Source organism: Lepidochelys kempii, chromosome 1 (assembly GCF_965140265.1).
Source record: "Lepidochelys kempii isolate rLepKem1 chromosome 1, rLepKem1.hap2, whole genome shotgun sequence".
In the NCBI taxonomy this organism is placed as follows: domain Eukaryota; kingdom Metazoa; phylum Chordata; order Testudines; family Cheloniidae; genus Lepidochelys; species Lepidochelys kempii.
In genome coordinates this window covers 47,434,974-47,455,010 of record NC_133256.1, presented here as the reverse complement: position 1 = coordinate 47,455,010, position 20,037 = coordinate 47,434,974, and the positions used below count along the sequence as shown (strand labels likewise).

The window sequence follows — 20,037 nt, the reverse complement described above, 5'->3', positions numbered from 1 at the left end:
ATATGGAATAGACATGAGCAAGCACTCAAAGAAGAAAAGACAGTTACCTTTTCTGTAACTCGTGTTCTTCAAGATGTGTTGCTCATGTCCATTCCACAATCCGCCCTCCTTCCCCACTGTTGGAGTTTCCGGCAAGAAGAAACTGAGGGTGTCGGGAAACGGTGGCGCCCCTTATACTGCGCCATGTGGGCGCCACTCCAGAGGGCGTCAGAGCCACTTGCGGATACTGCTGAGGGAAAAACTTCTGGCACTGGTGCATGTGGCAAGCATACACACCTAATATGGAGTGGACATGAGCAACACATCTCGAAGTACACCAGTTACAGAAAAGGTAACTGTCTTTTTCTTAATCACCAAAGGTATTTTTGCTTCATTAGGCTTTAAGAAAGTAAATCCTTATTTGTCTTTGATCCTAGAGTTAAATCATACAGCAGAAAGATTGTGATGCTGAACTGAGGTTAGGTTGTGAGGGAGAACATTTTTGTTCAAACATATATTTGGAATAATAGAAGAGAGAATTATTCAAGTAAATATTTTATATAAATATTGCTTTTATTTGAGTCAACTGACAAAGTAATTTCTCTAAATAGCATATGTCCTAGTATTGTGCCATATTCATGGGCACAGAGTTATTTTTGATTTATCAATTCATTTACATTCTATTTCAGGAACAAGTACAGCCATTCTCAGATATTATAATCAAGCAATGTTAGCATTTGGGATGTGCTAAATTTAAGGCTTCTAAAGTGGCAAAGCTGTCTTTGGTTAAACTGCTTGTTTTGAATCTGGCATATTTTAGAGAGGTCTGGCATAATTTTTCTGTATATTTTTCTCTGTGTACTGTACTTCAGTCAGAAGCGCATTTGCTGTTCCAGTGGGCAGCCTATTTTGAGCATAGATTTTCAATCAAGCTGGACTTCATTAATTATTTTGGGCATTAGCGCATACCACAAAATCATAAGTATCAGAGCATCACTTCATTGATATTTCATGCTTCTTTATTGGTGGTAGAACAAAAGGATGCAAAATATCAGCAAATAAGCAATAAGACTCTTATATAATAAAGACAAAGTGTCACCTTTCAGGTTTACTTATGAAGAAACATTGTTTTTATACTTACTGTACAGCAATATTTAACAAAACTGAAACAACAACTTGGTTTATTTTCTTGGTATTCTTTGGGGTTTTGTTTTGTTTTTTTACACAACCCTACTAAAAAGCTCCACTTTGTAAACAACTATCTCCATGCTGGTTCTCAAATTTCCTCGGTGTTTCAATGTACCTTATTATGCGTGTGGTTTTATGATACGGAAAACTCTCCACCATAGAGTTTTGAGTGATCAAAAAGAGAATGAAAGAAGCAAATATTTCTACTAATTTTCTTTGATTTTTTTTATTAAATTCTAAAATCTTAATATATGACATAGAATACATACCAGGCAAAAGTATCGTTCCTAGTGCTGCTAGCACAACGAAACATTGACAAACACATGCCTTATCAACCAGACTTAGGATAGAACCTATTGAATGAAGTGCATCTGTCTGGGCAAAGGAGAGGTAAAGAATGAGGTCAGATGTTTGATCTAGAGTGTAGCACCATTGCTTTTTTTTTTTCCACCCCGAGTTTTTTGCTAACCTAGCTTAATGTGTCTTGTTCTACTAATACTTCTGTTCTTCCAAACCCTAAGTCATTGACATGGCCTTATGAACGTGGAATAATATAGCTCAATTTCTGCTAAATCCATCCGTCCAGATTGATGGGTTGCACTTCTTATTGAGTTTGGCAGGCTTCAATGAAATAATAGCTATTGGTTGCACTAGATCGGGGCGGGCAAACCTTTTGGCCTGAGGGCCACATTGGGTTTCCAAAACTGTATGGAGGGCTGGTTAGGAGAGGCTGTGCCTCTCCAAACAGCCAAGCATGGCCTGGCCCCCACCCCTATCCAATGCCCCCCTGCTTCTTGCCCCCCAGTGGCCCCCCTGGGACTCCTGCCCCATCCAACCCCCCCTGTTTCATAGAATCATAGAATATCAGGGTTGGAAGGGACCTCAGGAGGTCATCTAGTCCAACCCCCTGCTCAAAGCAGGACCAGTCCCCAATTAAATCATCCCAGCCAGGGCTTTGTCAAGCCTGACCTTAAAAACTTCTAAGGAAGGAGATTCTATCACCTCCCTAGGTAACGAATTCCAGTGTTTCACCACCCTCCTAGTGAAAAAGTTTTTCCTAATATCCAACCTTAACCTCCCCCACTGCAACTTGAGACTATTACTCCTTGTCCTGTCCTCTTCTACCACTGAGAATAGTCTAGAACCATCCTCTTTGGAACCACCTCTCAGGTAGTTGAAAGCAGCTATCAAATCCCCCCTCATTCCCTGACGGCCCCCGGACCTCCCGCCCCTGACTGCCCCCTGCCACCCCATCCAACCCCTCCTCTCATTCCTGAATACCCCCGGGACCTCTGCCCCATCCAACCACCCCTTCTCCCTGACCACCCCTGGAACTCCTGCCCTTGACTGCCCTCCGCTGCCCCATCCAAACCCCCTCTCCTTCCTGACTGCCCCCCCAGAACGACTGCCCCATTCAACCCCCCTGTTCCCCGCCCTCTGGCTGTCCCAATCCCTATCCACACCCCTGACCCTTGACCACCACCCTGAACTCCCTGCCCTCTATCCAACTGCCCCCTGCTCCCTGCCCCCTTACCGCACTGCCTGGAGCACCGGTGACTGGCGGCGCTCCAGCCACTCCGCCCAGAGCACCAGGACAGGCAGCCGTGCCGCCTGGCTGGAGCCAGCCACGCCACCGCGCAGCACAGAGCACCGGGTCAGGCCGCGGCTCTGCAGCTGCGCTGCTTGGCAAGAGCTCGCAGCCCCACTGCCTAGAGCATTGTGCCAGTGGCACAGTGAGCTGAGGCTGCGGGGTCGGGGAACAGCAGGGGAGGGGCCAGAGGCTAGCCGGCCGGGCAGGAGGGCCTGCGGGACGTAGTTTGCCCACCTCTGCACTAGATCCTTCAGATTCCTGTTTCCACAGTCTCTGGTGCCAGTAGTTGCTCCAACTTAGTTAAAATACAGTTAATGGATATAGAATCATAGAAATGTAGGGCTGGAAGGGATCTCAAGAAGTCATCAAGTCTAGCCCTCTGCTCTGAGGAAGGACCAAGTAAATGTAGACCATCCCTGACCGGTGTTTGCCCAACCTCTTATTAAAAACCTCCAATGATGGGGATTCCATAACCTTGCTTGGAAGCCTATTCCAGTACTTAACTATCCCTATCATGGGCAGTGAGTATCGTAGGCTGGGGGAGGCACTGCCTCCCCAAACAGCCTAGTGTGGCTCCACCCCAGGGCCAGGTCCCCCTCCTGCAGTTCCCCCCAGCATTCTGCCCTGACCCAGGCTGGCTGGGGCTGGCCGGCTCGTCTCTAGCAGGGACTCAGGGCGGCTGGCGCTGGGGTCACGCTGCCCACCCAGCGCTCAGACCGTGCCCTTTGGCGCTCTGGGACTGGCTGCCCAGTGCATCAGGGCTGTGGGTGCTGCAGACGCACTGCCTGGCGCACTGGGGTAGGGGGTGCTGCAGCTGCGCCACCTGGTGCTCTGGGGCTGGCCACCCAGTGCACCAAGGCTGGGGTCACTTCTTCCCAGCACACCAGGGCTGGGTGCGCTGTGGCTACGCCACCCGGTGCACCGCAGCTGGCACCTTGACCCTGTCCACCCAGTGCTGGGGCCGAGGGCCGTGGTGAGGGTGCTCTGGACTCCTGTGGGAAAGAGAGGACAGAAGGGGAGGGTGAGGGATGGGGCCCTGGGCACAAGGGGAGGAGGTGGGATTTAGCCTCCCCCAATGACTGTGTCACTGTCCGTCCATGATCCTTATAGTTAAACGTTTTTTCTAATATCCTACCTAAATCTTCCTTGCTGCAGATTAAGCCTATTACTTCTTGTCCTGCCTTAAGTGGATATGGAGAACAATTGATAACAGTCCTTTTTATAACATCCCTTCACATATTTGAAGACTGTTAGCCAGTTCCCCCTCTCAGTCTTCTTTTCTCAAGGCTAAACATGCAGTTTTTTTTAACCTTCCCTCAAAGGTCATAACCTTTCCTCATAGTTCATGTACTCCTGCTTTTCTTGCACTGCTAGTTGAATCCTGTCAGGATGTTATTCTGCTACCTGTTTCAGAATGATGATTGGGGCAGGGGGGAAGACTAACTGTGTTAGTCTTGTGAGTTTTTCCTCACACTTTTGTAAACCTCTGCAATACATTAGGAACCCACCCTCCATTGTAGGTCCCAAGAGAGCTGGGCTCTCATGTGGAATGGATTGAGAGAAGTGGCCCAGTATATCAGGAGGTAAGTGAGTCCTCAACTTTTTGTCAGTTTTTTAAGCCCATGGGGAAGGTACAGAGAACCTGCTTTAATCAGTACTTGTAATGTTCCCTTTGCTTGGGCCTCAGCAGGCTGCAGAGTCACATCTAGGAGAGGAGAATGATAAGAAGGGATAGAGCTAATCCAGCAACCATAAGAGAAGTGAATGATGACTCCATACCTTTGCCTTTGGATTTCAATTATACTCATTCCTGCTAACAACATTGGAAGTATGTCTCTCAGATCTTTATAGTTGTTCAAGCACTTCTGTACTGTAGTAGCATAATACTTAGTTCTTTTGTAATAGCAAGGAACCCGTTACTGAGGATACACAGGGAAGCTCCTTTTGTGAAGTTGGGACATCCCTGTCTTTGTCTCATTGCAAGAGACCTTTAAGGAAGAAGTTTGCATCAGTTCTAGAGAAGTCTTCTAGCATCCCTGTAAATCTTCCATATGGAATCATAGAGATGTAGGGCTGGAAGGGATCTTGAGAGGTCATCAAATCCAAACATCTGTGCTGTGGCAGGACTAAGTAAACCAACCATCCCTGACAGATGTTTGTCTAACCTGTTCTTAAAAACTTCAAATGTTGGGGATTCCACAACCTCCCTTGGAAGCCTATTCCAGTACTTAACTATCCTTATAGTTCGAAAGTTGTTCCTACTATCTTAATCTCCCTTGCTTTAGATTTGGCCCATTTACTTCTTGTCCTACCTTCAGTGGACACGGAGAACAATTGATCACCATCCTCTTTATAACAGCCCTTAACATATTTGAAGACTGTTATTAGGTCTCCCTTCAGTCTTCTTTTCTCAAAACTAAACATGCCCCGTTTTTTTAACCTTTCCTCATAAGTCATGTTTTCTAAACCTTTTATCATTTTTGTTGCTGTCCTCTTGACTCACTTCCATTTGTCCACATTTTTCCTGTACACAACACTCCAGCTGAGGCCTCACCACTGCTGAGGAGAGTAGGATAATTACCTCCTGTGTCTTACACACTACCCTACTGTTAATACACTCCTGAATGTTGTTAGTTTTATTCTCAGCTGCATCACATTTTTGACTTACATTTGGTTTGTGATCCATTATAACACCCAGATCCTTTTCAGCAGTATTACCATGTAGCCTGTTGTTTACCCATTTTGCAGTTGTACATTTGATTTTTCCTTCCGAAGTGAAGTACTTTAATAGATTCACCGATTCTAAGGACCTGAAGGGACCATTGTGATCATCTAGTCTGCTCTGCTGTATAACACAGGCCATAAAACTTCCCCAAAATAAGTCCTAGAGCATATATTTTAGAAAAGCATCAAATCTTGATTTTAAAATTGTCAGTGATGGAGAAATCCACTATGACCATTGGTAAATTGTTCCAGTGGTTAATTACTCTCACTGTTAAAAAATTACACCTTATTTCCAGTCTGAATTTGTCTAGCTTCAGCTTCCACCAATTGGATCATGTTTTACCTTTTTCTCTGTTAGGTTGAAAAGCAAATTATTAAACATTTGTTCCCATGTAGATACTTAAAGATTGTAATCAAGTCACCCCCTTAACCTTCCTTTTGTTAGAAAACATGCCTTATAGTAATAAGCTAACTAGACTGAACTCTTTGAGTCTAACTATTTAATGATTCCTGTGACTCTTCCACCCTCTCCAATTTATCAACATCTTTCTTGAACTGTGGGCACCAGAACTGGACACAGTATCCTGCTTCCTGGGATATGATCCTGTAAATATGGCTTTCCTTCTTTGTTTCTACATGTATATGTAACGCCAACAGACCCCGGTCATCGGTGGGTAGGATTGAACCTGGAACCTCTGGAGCTTAGTGCATTAGCCTCTACTGCATGAACTAAAAGCAAACTGGCTGTAGAGGTGTTTGTGTTCCCTCCCCCCCATGTGGAACAGAACACCACATCCAGAAGGTATGTGGGTTACATTTAGCCATATTAAAACATACATTGCTTGTGCCCAGTTTACCAAAAGATCCAGATCACAGTGAATCAGTGACCTGTCCTCTTGATTATTTATCACTCCCCCAATTTTTGTGTCATCTACAAACTTTATCAGTGATGATTTTGTTTTTTTTTTTCCCAGGTCATTGATACAAATATTAAATAGCATAGGGCCAAGAACCGGTCACTGTGGGACTCCACTAGAAAGACACCCACTTGAGGATGATTCCCCATTTACAAGTACATTTTGAAACTTATCAGTTAGCCAGTTTTTAAACCATTTAATGTGTGCCATGTTAATTCTATATCGTTCTAGTTTTTTCATCAAAATGTCATACGGTACCAAGTTAAACGTCCTATAGAAGTCTAAATATTATTTAGACTAAATAGTCAATACTATTATCTTTTTCAACCAAACATTTAATCTCATTAAAAAAACCCTTAGTTTGACAGTTTCTATTTTCTGTAAACCCATGCTGATTTGAATTAAAGAATGAAAGGAGGGTACTGTAATTATTAATCGAGTCCCATATCAGCCACTCCATTATCTTGCCTGGGATCGATGTCAGGTGATAGGTCTGTAATTATTCAGTTCATCCTGTATACCCTTTTAAAAATTTTTTGACAACTCTAGCCTTCTTCCAGTCTTCTGGAAGTTCCCCAGTGCTTCAAGACTTATTGAAAATTAGATTAATGATTCAGTAAGCTCCTTAGCCAGTTCCTTTAAAACTCTTGGATGGAAGTTATATGGACCTGCTCATTTTAAAATATCCAACATTAATAGCTTCTGTTTATCATCATCCAGAGATACTAGAGGAACGGAAAGAGTTATCGTCATCAAATGATTAGACTATATCTTTCCCCCTTCCCCCCAAATAGAGAACAGAAATATTTATTGAACACTTCTGCCTTTTCTTTCTTCTTATTATGATTGATAATACTACCATTTCCATCTAGTAAAAGACCAGTTGTCAGGATTCTTTTTATTCTGAACAGATTAAAAAAAACACCTTATTTTCCTGAACTCTGCTAACCATAAATTTAAACTAGTGTCCCTTTGCTTCTGGTATCAATGTTATACAGTTCCTAACTTCTGATTTATATTCATTACTACCTAATTTCCCTTTCTTCCATTTGATATATATTGCTTTTTATAGCTGCCTTCACTTCCCTTCCTCTGTAAACTCTTCACTTGAATTACATTTTGTTGATTTCAGACCAATTCTCTAATTTGTCAGTCATTTTCATTTCTAGTACTGTCCCCAAAGTGATTGCAGCCCTTCCCAAATTGCAGTAATCCACAAATTTTGTAAGCATTCTTTCCACTCTGTTATCCAAGTCATTCATGAAAATATTGAATAGTACCAGACCCAGGCTGACCCTTGTGGGACTCTGGTAGATACGCCCTTCCTACGCTACCACTCTGACATCTTTGAGTATGGTCTTTCATCAGTTCTGCACTCACCTTATAGTTATTTTATCCAGGCCACATTTCCGTAGTTTGCTTTTCAGAATTCTGAATATCGGAAGAGGAAGAATTAGTCAGCTCTGTATCAGGGTTAAAGGGATTGATTCTGTTTTTCCTACATACTTACTCTAGAAAAAATTTGTCTCTCGATATATCAAACTTTCTACCCAGTTGCTAAAGCAAGGTAGATAATTTTTATATCAAAGTGTTGTCAAAGTGTTAAATATGGCCCACTCATTTCTAAAGGATCCAACATCCTGTGTCTTTAATTTATTGTAAATTTTATTCATAGTTAGACCTAAAAGATGCCATATTTTTAGTAGGAAGTACTTGGATGCAGACACTCAGGCTATATTCACACTACAGCTTACGTTGGTATAAGTTATGTCACTCAAGGGTATGAATAAGCCACTTCCTTGAGCAACGTAAGTTACACCGACATAAACGCCAGTGTGGACAGCACTATGTCAGCGGGAGAGTTTCTCCCGCTGTCAGAGCTACTGCTGCTTGCAGGGGCTGGAGTAATTAAGTTGACGGGAGAGCTCTCTCCGGTTAGCTTAGAGTATCTGTACTAGCCGCGCTACAGTGGTGTAGCTGCACCGCTGTAAGCTCTGTAGTGTAGCTATAGCGTCAGCTACAACAGCAGTGTGCATAATATAAATGCTCAGCTATGTAAATAGGGTGGCATGCGATAGGTGCTCTCTCTCAAAAAATTTTGTCTCTCCATTTAATGTGTTCGGGTTTATTGTTACCAGGAAAGCTTTTTGACCCTTTGGAAAAGTAGAGCCCTATCCTCAACTTTGAGGATACTTTTGTAACAATGTACTTCAAGAAATAGGAAATGATGGGTTGGAGGAGGAGAGTCAGTTTCTTTTTACCTAAGTGGAGGCATCCCCTTGCCTTAAGAGCCTGACATCTATTAAGGAAGACTAATCTCTTAGTAGAATTCCTCAGCTGGCTGTCAGTTCAGGGGAAGCTAACTGTGCCCAAGCAAATTTGATCTCACAGATGCCAGACCAAGACCTTTTCTTCTTCTTCTTGCAGCAATACTGAGCTGTCCACTTCTGCAGCTGTTGTCAGATAATATGGTGATTTTCATGGTCACTTTTTTCCCCTATTGCCATGGTTCCAGAATTTTGTTATGTCATTCATTCCCCAAAATTATTTAGAAAAATGGAACATCAGGCAGAAGACCCCAGCACATCTAGTAGTTCTTGCCCTGGACACCTTAGCTCTGATTTGTCAATATGGTTCCCTCAGTCTGTTTTGAATTCTTTCATGAGAGGGATACAATTAACTGCTTATTTGTCCTCTCAGATATGCATGGATTGATCTGAGGGAACTGGGATTATTTAGTCTGCAGAAGAGAAGAATGAGGGGGGATTTGGTAGCTGCTTTCAACTACCTGAAAGGGGGTTCCAAAGAGAATGGATCTAGACTGTTCTCAGTGGTACTAGATGACAGAACAAGGAGTAATGGTCTCAAGTTGAAGTGGGGCAGGTTTAGGTTGGATATTAGGAAAAACTTTTTCACTAGGAGGCTGGTGAAGCACTGGAATGGGTTGCCTAGGGAGGTGGTGGAATCACCTTCCTTAGAGGTTTTTAAGGTCAGGCTTGACAAAGCCCTGGTTGGGATGATTTAGTTGGGGATTGGTCCTGCTTTGAACAGGGGGTTGGACAAGATGACCTCCTGAGGTCCCTTCCAACCCTGATATTCTATGATCTGTGAGAGTGCGCATCTTCAGAGACTGAGGGTCAAGCTCACCTGTGCACCATTACATTATCAAAGGCGAGTCAAAATGACTTGTTCCCTTTTGAACAGTTGTTCCACCTTGGAACCTTAATATGCTTAATTAAACTGTTCTCTTTGGCCACTAATGTTCTTGAGCATTAAGTGTTCTTTTAGGCATGTTGTACATTACAAAAAATAGCATTAATTTTAATAGGTTTCAGGGTAGCAGCCATGCTAGTCTGTATCCGAAAAAAGAAAAGGAGTAATTGTGGCACCTTAGAGACTAACAAATTTATTTGAGCATAAGCTTTGCCAACTGTGTCCACATATCTATTCAGGGGACACCATCATAGGGCCTAATCACATCAGCCACACTATCAGAGGCTCATTCACCTGCACATCTACCAATGTGATATATGCCATCATGTGCCAGCAATGCCCCTCTGCCATGTACATTGGCCAGACTGGACAGTCTCTACGCAAAAGAATAAATGGACACAAATCAGACGTCAAGAATTATAACATTCAAAAACCAGTCAGAGAACACTTCAATCTCTCTGGTCACTCGATTACAGACCTAAAAGTGGCAATTCTTCAACAAAAAAACTTCATAAACAACTCCAACGAGAGACTGCTGAATTGGAATTAATTTGCAAACTGGACACCATTAAATTAGGCTTGAATAAAGACTGGGAGTGGATGTGTCATTACACAAAGTAAAACTACTTCCCCATGTTTATTCCCCCCACCAGTTCCTCACACATTCTTGTCAACTGCTGGAAATGGCCCATCTTAATTATCACTACAAAAGTTTTTTTTTTCTCTCCTGCTGGTAATAGCTCACCTTACCTGATCACTCTCGTTACAGTGTGTATGGTAACACCCATTGTTTCATGTTCTCTGTGTATATAAAATCTCCCACTGTATTTTCCACTGCATGCATCTGATGAAGTGAGCTGTAGCTCATAAAAGCTTATACTCAAATAAATTTGTTAGTCTCTAAGGTGCCACAAGTACTCCTATTCATTTTAATGCAATTGCCAGCAATGGTAAGGCTACTGTCATGGTAGGAATCAGATAAGTGCTAATGTAGAATAGCATCAGGCATTTTTACTAGTATTATTCTAGCAACTTAGCACAGGTACAGCTGCCCTGTTGTTGTGGGCTCTGTAACACTTTTTCTAGTGTGCACACACACATTGGTGACCACAGAGTGACAAGCTGGCAAATTGTCTTGTATTATAGTTTTTGTTTTATATAAGAAAAGTCTTGTGTTGAGGACCATTTCCTCCTTCCTTTTTCTGTTTATCTCAAGGTTTATTTTGAATTAAAAATGCATGTTTTTGTCCCATTCTATATCCAACAAAGAGCACCTTTTGGTGCTTCTTTGTCACAGAAGACTCCTCAATTAATCTGGAAAGAATTTGGCATGTTTCTGCTAGTGGAGGGTCTCAAGTATATTCACAGCTTAGATACGAGGTTAATTGATGCTTTTTTTAAAAACTGTAATATAAAAGGGAATCAAGACTTTCAAATCCACTATAGCTTGGTGAATTTGTCTGAGACCTACCTCTGACTGAGACCTACCTGCCATATCCACTGAGAGTCAAGGTGCCTCTTCTTTGATTTCCAACATGTATTCCACTCAAGGTGTGCATGCACTCCTTGCATCTGAGACCAGAAGATTTTTTCTAGCAGCGTCAGTTGGTCCACACCAGTGCCCTTCTGCTCCTTGTACTCTGAAGTGAGGGCATAAAGGGTGGTCTAGACTAATGGCCTCTCCAATTCCTTTCTACCACCTGTGGCCTGAGATGGACTTCTCTAGTGTCCATAGCTTTAGCTAGCATTCCTGTTAAAAAAACATAGATCTGTTAATAATTTTACCAGTTTAGATAGTGTCATTTCAGTAGTTCAGGAGTACAAGGGGCACCCACACCCTGATACCCCCCTATGCAGGTACCTAGGATGCCGAAGACCCTGGGATTCAAGATCTGTGCGGCCTGTCCCCAGGCTTTCCCAGTCAGTGATGACTTTGATACATGTCTTTATTGCCCCGGGAAAGTTCATATCCTCTCTCAGTACAGTGTCTGTTGGTCCTCTCCTCACCAAACTAATCAACCCTGTGAGTTCAGGCTTAGAAGATTCCTGATGGATCATTCCATGAAACCTCATTCAGTTCTGGACCATCAGACGCTCCTGTACATAGGAGAGAGGCACTGAGAAGCTCCTCCTCTCACAGTGGTGAGCAGGGTGATCTCCGGCTCTGAGGCTGTTCAAGGTGGAGTTAAAGACTCTTCCAAACAGAGACATCAGGAGGGTAAAAGCAAACACTCTCACAAGAAAAGTGAGAAATCTCCCTCCAAGACCTCATCCAAAAGAAGATTTCCTCTCCAACACCCTTTATGTCAGGTGTCACTTTGCACCTATGGGTGTGGTGTGGCACTCACAAGGACCACAGTATTGGTTCCTTAGCACTGAACAACAGAAGGAACAAGCAACCAAAACTGTTGACAGCTGCAGGGCTGGAAATATCCTCAGTATTGATGAGGGAAAGAAGACAGTAAATGCCTCTTACACCAATGGTACTGATGCGCAGAGAAAAGGAATCGTCAGTACCAAAAAGTGCTGTCCATCTGAAGCTGGCACCACTAAGGTACGGGAGCCTGATCCACTCTCCAGCACCTGGGGCTGCCACTAGATACACTATACTGGAGGACCTTATGATCTGTGCAGACCCAGAATCACCCATACTTTCAGATCCATTCCTAACCAAGCAGGTCCCTACACCAACACTTTGCCACTTTTCAGTATTGTCGACCAGCTGAATCATAATGAGACCACGGCTACCAATGGCACCTCCTATTGTCACAGAGACCTCATTCTCCTCCAATGAGTCTGATATGGGTGGGAGAGCTTCACCACCCCTATCAAGGCGGGAAGTGAGCCCCAATAGAGGCTCCAAGATCTCCAGGGCACCTTCCCAATCTCACAGGAAGGAATACCCAACTTGGAACCAATGGTGTCCTCTTCCATGGGGACCACCCTGTTACCCCTATGATTAAGGTTAAGATTTTATCCTGGTTATTTTTAGTAAAAGTCATGGACAAGTCGCAGGCAATAAACAAAAATCCATGGAAGCCTGGGACTTGTTGGTGACTTTTACTAAAACTATTTTTGGGGGGGAGAAAGACTACTGGGGGGACTAAAGGACTAAAGCCTGAGTCCCACAGTGGTGAGGATGGGACTGCAAGCTCCAGGATCCGCCACTGGCTGAAGCCAAAGAAGTCATGGACATTCATTAAAGTCATGGAATCCATAACTTCCATGATTAAATTGTATCCTTACCTATGATCCCTCATATTGGCCTTATTGGGGTGCATGGAATCCATATGTGAGGTATCCCAGATAGGCAAGGTTTCAAGGGGAGTCAAGACAGGCTTCCCATTTTGGGGCAGAGCCTTAACCTGCTCAGGGACACTGAGGAAGAGGAGCAACCTGAACAGGTGGAACCACTCGTTGCTGAAGAATTATCAGTGTCCTCACCAGATGGGGCAGTCACAGCAGCCTCACCATCACCACCTGATAACTACAGGCAATTCCAGGACATTCTGAAGAGAATTGCAGACACACACCAGATCCTGCTGGAGGAAGTATATGACATTCCTCATAAGATACTGGATATCCTCCAGAGCACTAATCCCAATATAGTGGCACTGCCTGTTAATGAGGCTAGAACTGGCCAAAATAGTCTGGCGTATTCCAGCCACTTGCACTGCCCCCCCCGCAAGGAATGGAGAAGAAATACTTTGTATTATTAAAGGGAGCAGAAAAGTTACTTTCACACTGTGCTCCAAACTCTTTAGTGGTGCAGGCAGTCACCAAAAGAAACAAGCAACAGCCAATCTGGATCTACACCCACAAAGAAGAAGACCAAACGTGTAAACCTCTTTGGAAGAATGAATTTCACATCAGCAAGTTTGTAGTTCTACATAGTGAACTACCAAGCATTGATGTCTAAGTAAGTATGATTTTATTAATTACAATAAGCTCTCTGAATTCAATAACAAACTACCTCAAAAGGATAGATTTCAGTTCCAAGCAATCACTGATGAAGGTAAATTGCTAGCTAGATTGGCCCTTCCGGGCTTCGGTGGACGCAGCAGGTACAGCATCCCTGCTAGATGGCAACATCCATAGTTATGAGTTGGGCTTTGTGACACCAATCCTCCAGATTTTCAAAAGAAGTTTAGTCCACTACAGAGGATCTTTCATGGGAAATAACCTATTCAGTGAGAAAACAGAGGAATCGTTATGTACCCTCAAAGACTCAAGAGCAACTCTTTGTTCTCTGAGTATCTTTACTACCGCACCAAGGAGGATATATCCTAAGGCTCAATCTTATAACCATATAATAACCATCTCCTCAATCATTCTACCATCAAAGAGCTTTCAAGCCTTGTAGAAAACACCAAAGAATGCAGTATAGTGAACAGACTGTTCCTTCTTCATTATACTTCTAGCCCCAGCATGCCACCAAGAAATCTTTTTGATGGGACTTTTGTGTCCCCCTACCACATCCACACATACAGAGATTCTGTATCGCTGTGGTACAGAGTGTATTCCAATGATGGGATCTCTTTGCATCCCAAGAAAACAAGAAAAGCCTGGCATACTGCTCCAGAGTGGCTAGGGGCCTCAAGTGCAGAGGGGATGTGTTTCTAGTACAATGGCCAGAAACACTGATGTATGCATTCTCACTCATTCCGCTCTTACTTTGAATCCTGAGTAAAATCATACAGGACAAGGCATTGGTGATCTTAGTTTTTCCTCAGTGGTAGAGACAGTTCTCGTTCACCAGCCTTCTCCAGGTGGCCTCACACCTGTTCCTCTGCATTCAGCTCTTCCCAGACCTTTTGACCTAGGACAATGGCAAGATCCTCCACCCCAACTCGGAATCTCTCCCTTTAACAGATGGTTATGATGGATGACAAGTGCAGAATGATCATGCTCAGAGATAGTACAAGCCATTCTTAGCTATAGCTGAAAAGACTTCATGAGAAAATGCTATACAGCTAAATGAAAAAGATTTTCTATCTTGTGCCATAGACCATCAGAGGATGCTGAGATCCCTACTATTCTGGACTACTTCCTCTCTCTAAAAACATTGAGACTATCTATCATCTCCTTGCAAGTGCACTTGAGAGTAACTTGTGCCTATCACCCTCCAGTGGATCCCCATCCTCCTACAAAACAGTTTCTGAAGGGACTTGTCAGAAACTTTCTTCTGGTACTGAAACCTACCCAAGTATGGGATCTCAGTCTAGCCTTAATAGCATGAATGAATGTTCCATCTAGCTACAAACGTTACCTTTCTGGCAATTACCTCAGCCAGAAGAGTAGGTGAGCGGTGGGTCCTTTATGGTGTACCTGCCCTATATGGTCTTCCAGAAGGACAAGGTTTCTTTGAGGTTATATCCTAAATTCCTCCCCAGAGTAATCTCAGAATTCCATCTGAACAAGGTCATCCACTCACCTCTCTTCTTTGTGAAGCCACATGCCACCAGACAGCATAAGCAGCTACATACTATGGATGTCTGTTGAATCTTGACATTACACCTGCAAAGGACAAAACCCTTCCAAAAATCCCCTAAGCTGTTTTTCTCCTTTGCCAAAAGCACGAGTGCGGAGGCAGTCTCCTCACAGAGACTTTGCAAATGGATTTCAGGCTGAATCTTGCTTTGCAATGAACTAACTGCAACCTCTCCCGCACAAGTGTGAGGGCCCACTCGACCAGAACCCAGGCTATGTTAGTAGTTTCACTTTGAAGTGCCCCTCTTGTGGAAATCTGTAAAGCAGCAAGGTGGGGTTCTGTGCACACCTTTGTGAGACAGTACATGCTGGTACAAGCCTCTACAGCAGATGCAGCCTTCAGCAGAACAGTCTTCCAATCTGTGGTAGAGTAAGGTTCCTCACCACCACCACCCCGCCCTCAATGAATACTGCGAGTAAGCCCCCTCAGGTTGAATACACATATGGACTATCATTCAAAGAAGAAAGTACAATTACTTATCTTATGCAGTTACTGAAGTTCTTTAAGAACTTCAGTAACTTTGAGTCCCTATGTGTATATTCCACTACCCGCCCTCCTTCTCCTCTGCTGTGGATCCTGCTGGTAATTCACTATAGAGAAAGAACTGGAGAAGTGGTCAGTGCACAGTGCCACTGATGCCCTTAGTTCAAAACACAAGGAAGAGAAGGGTGCAGGGATGGACCAATGGACAGTGCTAACAAAAATCTTCTGGTCTCAGACGCATGGAATGCATGCACATCTCAAGTGGAATCCACATAGGGACCAAATATTTTGAAGAATTCCAGTTACTGTACAAGATAAGTAACAATACTTTTCCAGTAAAGAAATGGAAAATGACATTTGTAAGATGACAGGTTAGTCATTCTTGCACTCATTTACTGGGTATTATAGGGAGGAAATAAATCTCTATGGATGTGGCCTCGAGGTATGGATGTGGTACTCTACTGGTGGTATCAACTTTTCCCTTATTTTTTATTTCCATAGAACCTCTTCTCAAATTGTATCAGTCTGTTCTGGTATATATGAAGGTATGAAAAGAAACCTATTTTACCTATATAGGTCATCAACCTCAGATTCATTTATTTGGAATTACCTTCCCTTCATTGCATCTGATGAAGTGAGCTGTAGCTCACAAAAGCTTATGCTCAAATAAATTTGTTAGTCTCTAAGGTGCCACAAGTACTCTTTTTCTTTTTGCGAATACAGACTAATGCGGCTGCTACTCTGAAACCTTCCCTTCATTGTTTTGCTCTATAAAAAAAAGTATATCTATAGAATGTATTAAATTCCTGTAATAGGTTTACCTAGTCATCTTTATTTTCTTTATTTAGGGCTCAGTTTGGTTAGAAACCTGTAATTGGGAAGTGTGATGCCAAAAAGTTTAGTTGCCATTTTTGTTTGTACTGCTGCCTGTTAATCTTGATGAGAAGTGCAACTCAACAATTCAGATTTATAGACTTGAGATTCATAATTACATAATTGCCTACTACTAAATTAATTTGTCTCTAGTAGACTTAAATAATTGGATTGAGGTTTACTTACTCAACAGATGGGTCTAAAAATATTTATTAAGGCAAAACACTCAGCAAGTAGTTATCAGTTACTTATAAGTAGGAAGCTCATTAGAACAATCTCATCACAGTCACCTCCAGCATCAGACTCTACAGCTGCAACCTCCCTTTCTTACACAAAGTTATTTATAATTTTTGTTATCTTTTTGTAGACATATATATTATTCTCATTTCCATGTCAACTCTCCTTTCCTGTCAGTACAGGTTTAGTATTAGTTCAAACTGGTCTTTTATAGCTTTTTAGTTAGTTTATCTTTTCTTGTTCTCACAAACATAATTATTCTGCAGTTTCTTACACATACAGTTCTGCTTATGTTTACACTATTGAACATTATCAGAACAGACTCTTAAAATCCACAGCAGGCTTCTGGAAGGCCTAAATATGCCATCTCTTCCGACAGTCATGAGGTACCACTTTGTTCCAAATTAAATAAGTAAGTAATTAGAGGTACTATACTCCCCTGATAAAATGCATGTGTACACATGCTAAACATGGTGCATTGAGCACTAGGTCTGAGGGAATGGTAATAATTATTAAACTTGTATGTCAATCAGGATTTTTTGTAGTTAGTATCTTCTGAATTATTGAGTCCATCTAATCTATTTTGCCCAATAGAAGAACACTCTGATATCAGTGGGATATTCTAACAGAAGGAAAACAGATCATGTTACTCTCCACTCATTTTCCACCATTCTGAACATTACACAAGGTGGAGAAAATTACAGAACATGGGCAAACCCTAGATGCTGAATGACTAGTGGGGATCAATCATTTATAATTTTGAAAGACGCTTGAAAATGCTGCTTTACCTACTGCTTTGTTTTAAGTTGGAAGTTCTTGAAATGAGATTCAAACTAAAATTCAGTGTGTGTATGTTAAACAGTTTAAAGATGCTTTGTGAATGGTAAGACACATTTATATCATGTTTTTGAAATATACAGAAATGGTAATTTTTAAATGAATTTTTAAATAAATTTAATATCAGGATTTAAAAAAAAATTTCAGTAGTGAAGGAATCAAAACTTGATTACCATATAGTTAAATATTTTTTCCTAAAGCTGCGTATTATGAGTGGGTTATTACTGCTATGGATTTTCTTTCATATTTAGTTTTTTATTCTACATTTAGGGAAACAGACATTAAGAAGAAACCTGGGCACAGACTGAGCAAAGCTAAACAGAGGAAAAAGCGAAAAAGAAACAGAAAAATGAAGCACGATCATGTTAAAATCACAGAGCAAAAATCAGATGGAGCCCCTTGTCATCTAATTCCAGATGACCAGGAAACATCAGAGAGTGAAGAGGAAGATTCAGAAGAAGAAAAAAGAAAATCAGTATTTACATTTAATGGAGATCCAGGAGACAAAGGTTGTGAAGGTCGTTCCAATAGTGACTATAATGAAAGCCCAAAATCTACAAAGTATCAAACAGGAAGTTTACCTATTGCTCTGTCTGAGACTTCAGCAATGTTAGCTAGTCCAGTGAAAAGTGACTTGTTTACAGAAGATGATGGTCCATTTCTAATAAATTTGACATCTGCTCCTAATAAAAACATAATTGAATTTGAACACACACTTGATGATCAACACGGCTGCTACTCTGAAACTGATGATCAGGTGGTTGCTCATAACCAAAATAAAAACCTTAAGGAAAATGAGACCAATTCCTTAGATACAAATGATCACAGTTCTGTTCTAGACACAGAATATAACAGTAAAGAAAATAGTGCTATGATGTTAAACAATCAAGATAAACTTACATCAGATCAAATTGCATGTGAACCTGACCTAGAAAGTAAATTGTTAAATGTAAGTAATGGAAAAAAAGAAACCCTGTCTCTCCAGCATGATTTGAAAACATCTGAAATTTGTGCTTTCTTGCCTGATAAAACCATGAAAGACAGACAGACATCAAAAAGGAATGAGAAAAATCCTTGGGCTTTTTTTTCAATTGATTTAACTGATATACAGTTGCAGCTTGGCTCTGATAGGCCGGGTTCTTGTTCTTGGCCTGAGGGTGCCCATAAATTCATATGTGAGCAAAGACCAAAAAGAGTGAGGCGGCTCAAACAGGCCTATCCTGACAGCACAGTAGAACAAACTCATGAATCTAATGAAGAATTAGAAAAAGAGACCAGTCTGCAAACATTAAATGAAGAGAGTGGCAATGTAACACCTGGTGGTCTACCGTCATCATTGATTGACAAAGTACATAATATTTCATTTATAGAGTCGGGAGTCACTGTTTCAAACTGCTTAACTGAAATAAATGTTCCAAGCAATGTAGGTACACCAGTTCCATCGAAGAAAAAAGGAAGATGCAAAAGGATTTTCAACTTGGCACCAAACTTTCATCTACCAAGGCAGATTACTGTTAGTACAAAGGAGGGACGCAAGAATGCTCTATTAATGGATGATAACCTATCAGAAAATGTTTTGAAAACAGAACAAGAAAGAATTTCAAATAAGGACAATGGAAAGAGGAATGAGCAACACCTTGAATTTCAAGAACATCTAGCACCTTCTAATAATAATGTGACAGATTCTTCACTTAACCATGGTGTAGGATCTCTCTTATATAATAATCAGTTGGGACAATCTCTGTGTCTTTCAAAGAAAGCTGTTTCTTCTCCAGTTCAGAAGTTTCCCTCTAGCTTTTGTATAGTTTCTTCAACAAGTAGGGAACAAATTACAACTTTTAAACAAGAAAAAATACTTGATAAAAAAGAGGGTGAGGGAGAACAGTTCTCTTCAGCGTTTACAAATAGTCAACCAGATATTTTGTGTTCTGTTAAAGTAACATCTGACTGTCCTACATACCCTAATGTATTTGAAAGCTGTGGTGAAGATATACACAAAGCAGATGAAAGTAAGCCATCACAGTCCTCACAAATTGAAGCTAATCAAGATACTTTAAATACTAAATCCCACTTTTTGGGTCTTCCGTTATCATTGGGATTTGCATTTCAACTTGTAGACCTTTTTGGTTCTCCTGGATTTCCACTGGGTAATATTATTATTATTATTATTATTTATTTATTTTTAACAGTGCTTAATTATATAAGTCTCAGTTTCTTATTGCAACTAGCAATTACATAAATGTAATAATATACTGTAGCTGATCACTGCTTGCCAATATAGATACTTTTGATGGCATTCACTTAGTGTCTTGCAAATGGTACTTTGCACCAAGATTTTGCTTTTCAGCTCTGTAGATTATGTATTACGCAGTGATCATTGATTTCTTTTGTTAGCAATTTACCCTCATTGCATGATCTTGAGTAATACTGAGTACTTACTAACTTTAAATGCAAGGAATGATGTCCTTGTAGCTGTGTTGCAATTTCAGCTGCCCAAATACATC

General features: G+C 41.6%; 1 protein-coding gene across 1 annotated transcript in view; it reads left to right on the top strand.

Moving 5' to 3' along the window:
• Positions 1–11,938: 11,938 nt before the first annotated feature.
• LOC140907520 (uncharacterized) overlaps positions 11,939–20,037 on the top strand; it is a 28,427-nt gene continuing 20,328 nt past the window's right edge. Inside the window, exons 1-3 of the mRNA XM_073334107.1 lie at positions 11,939–12,166; positions 12,969–13,267; positions 17,804–19,680. Coding sequence (XP_073190208.1) covers positions 11,939–12,166; positions 12,969–13,267; positions 17,804–19,680 — 2,404 coding nt within the window. The remainder of the gene's footprint in view (positions 12,167–12,968; positions 13,268–17,803; positions 19,681–20,037) is intronic.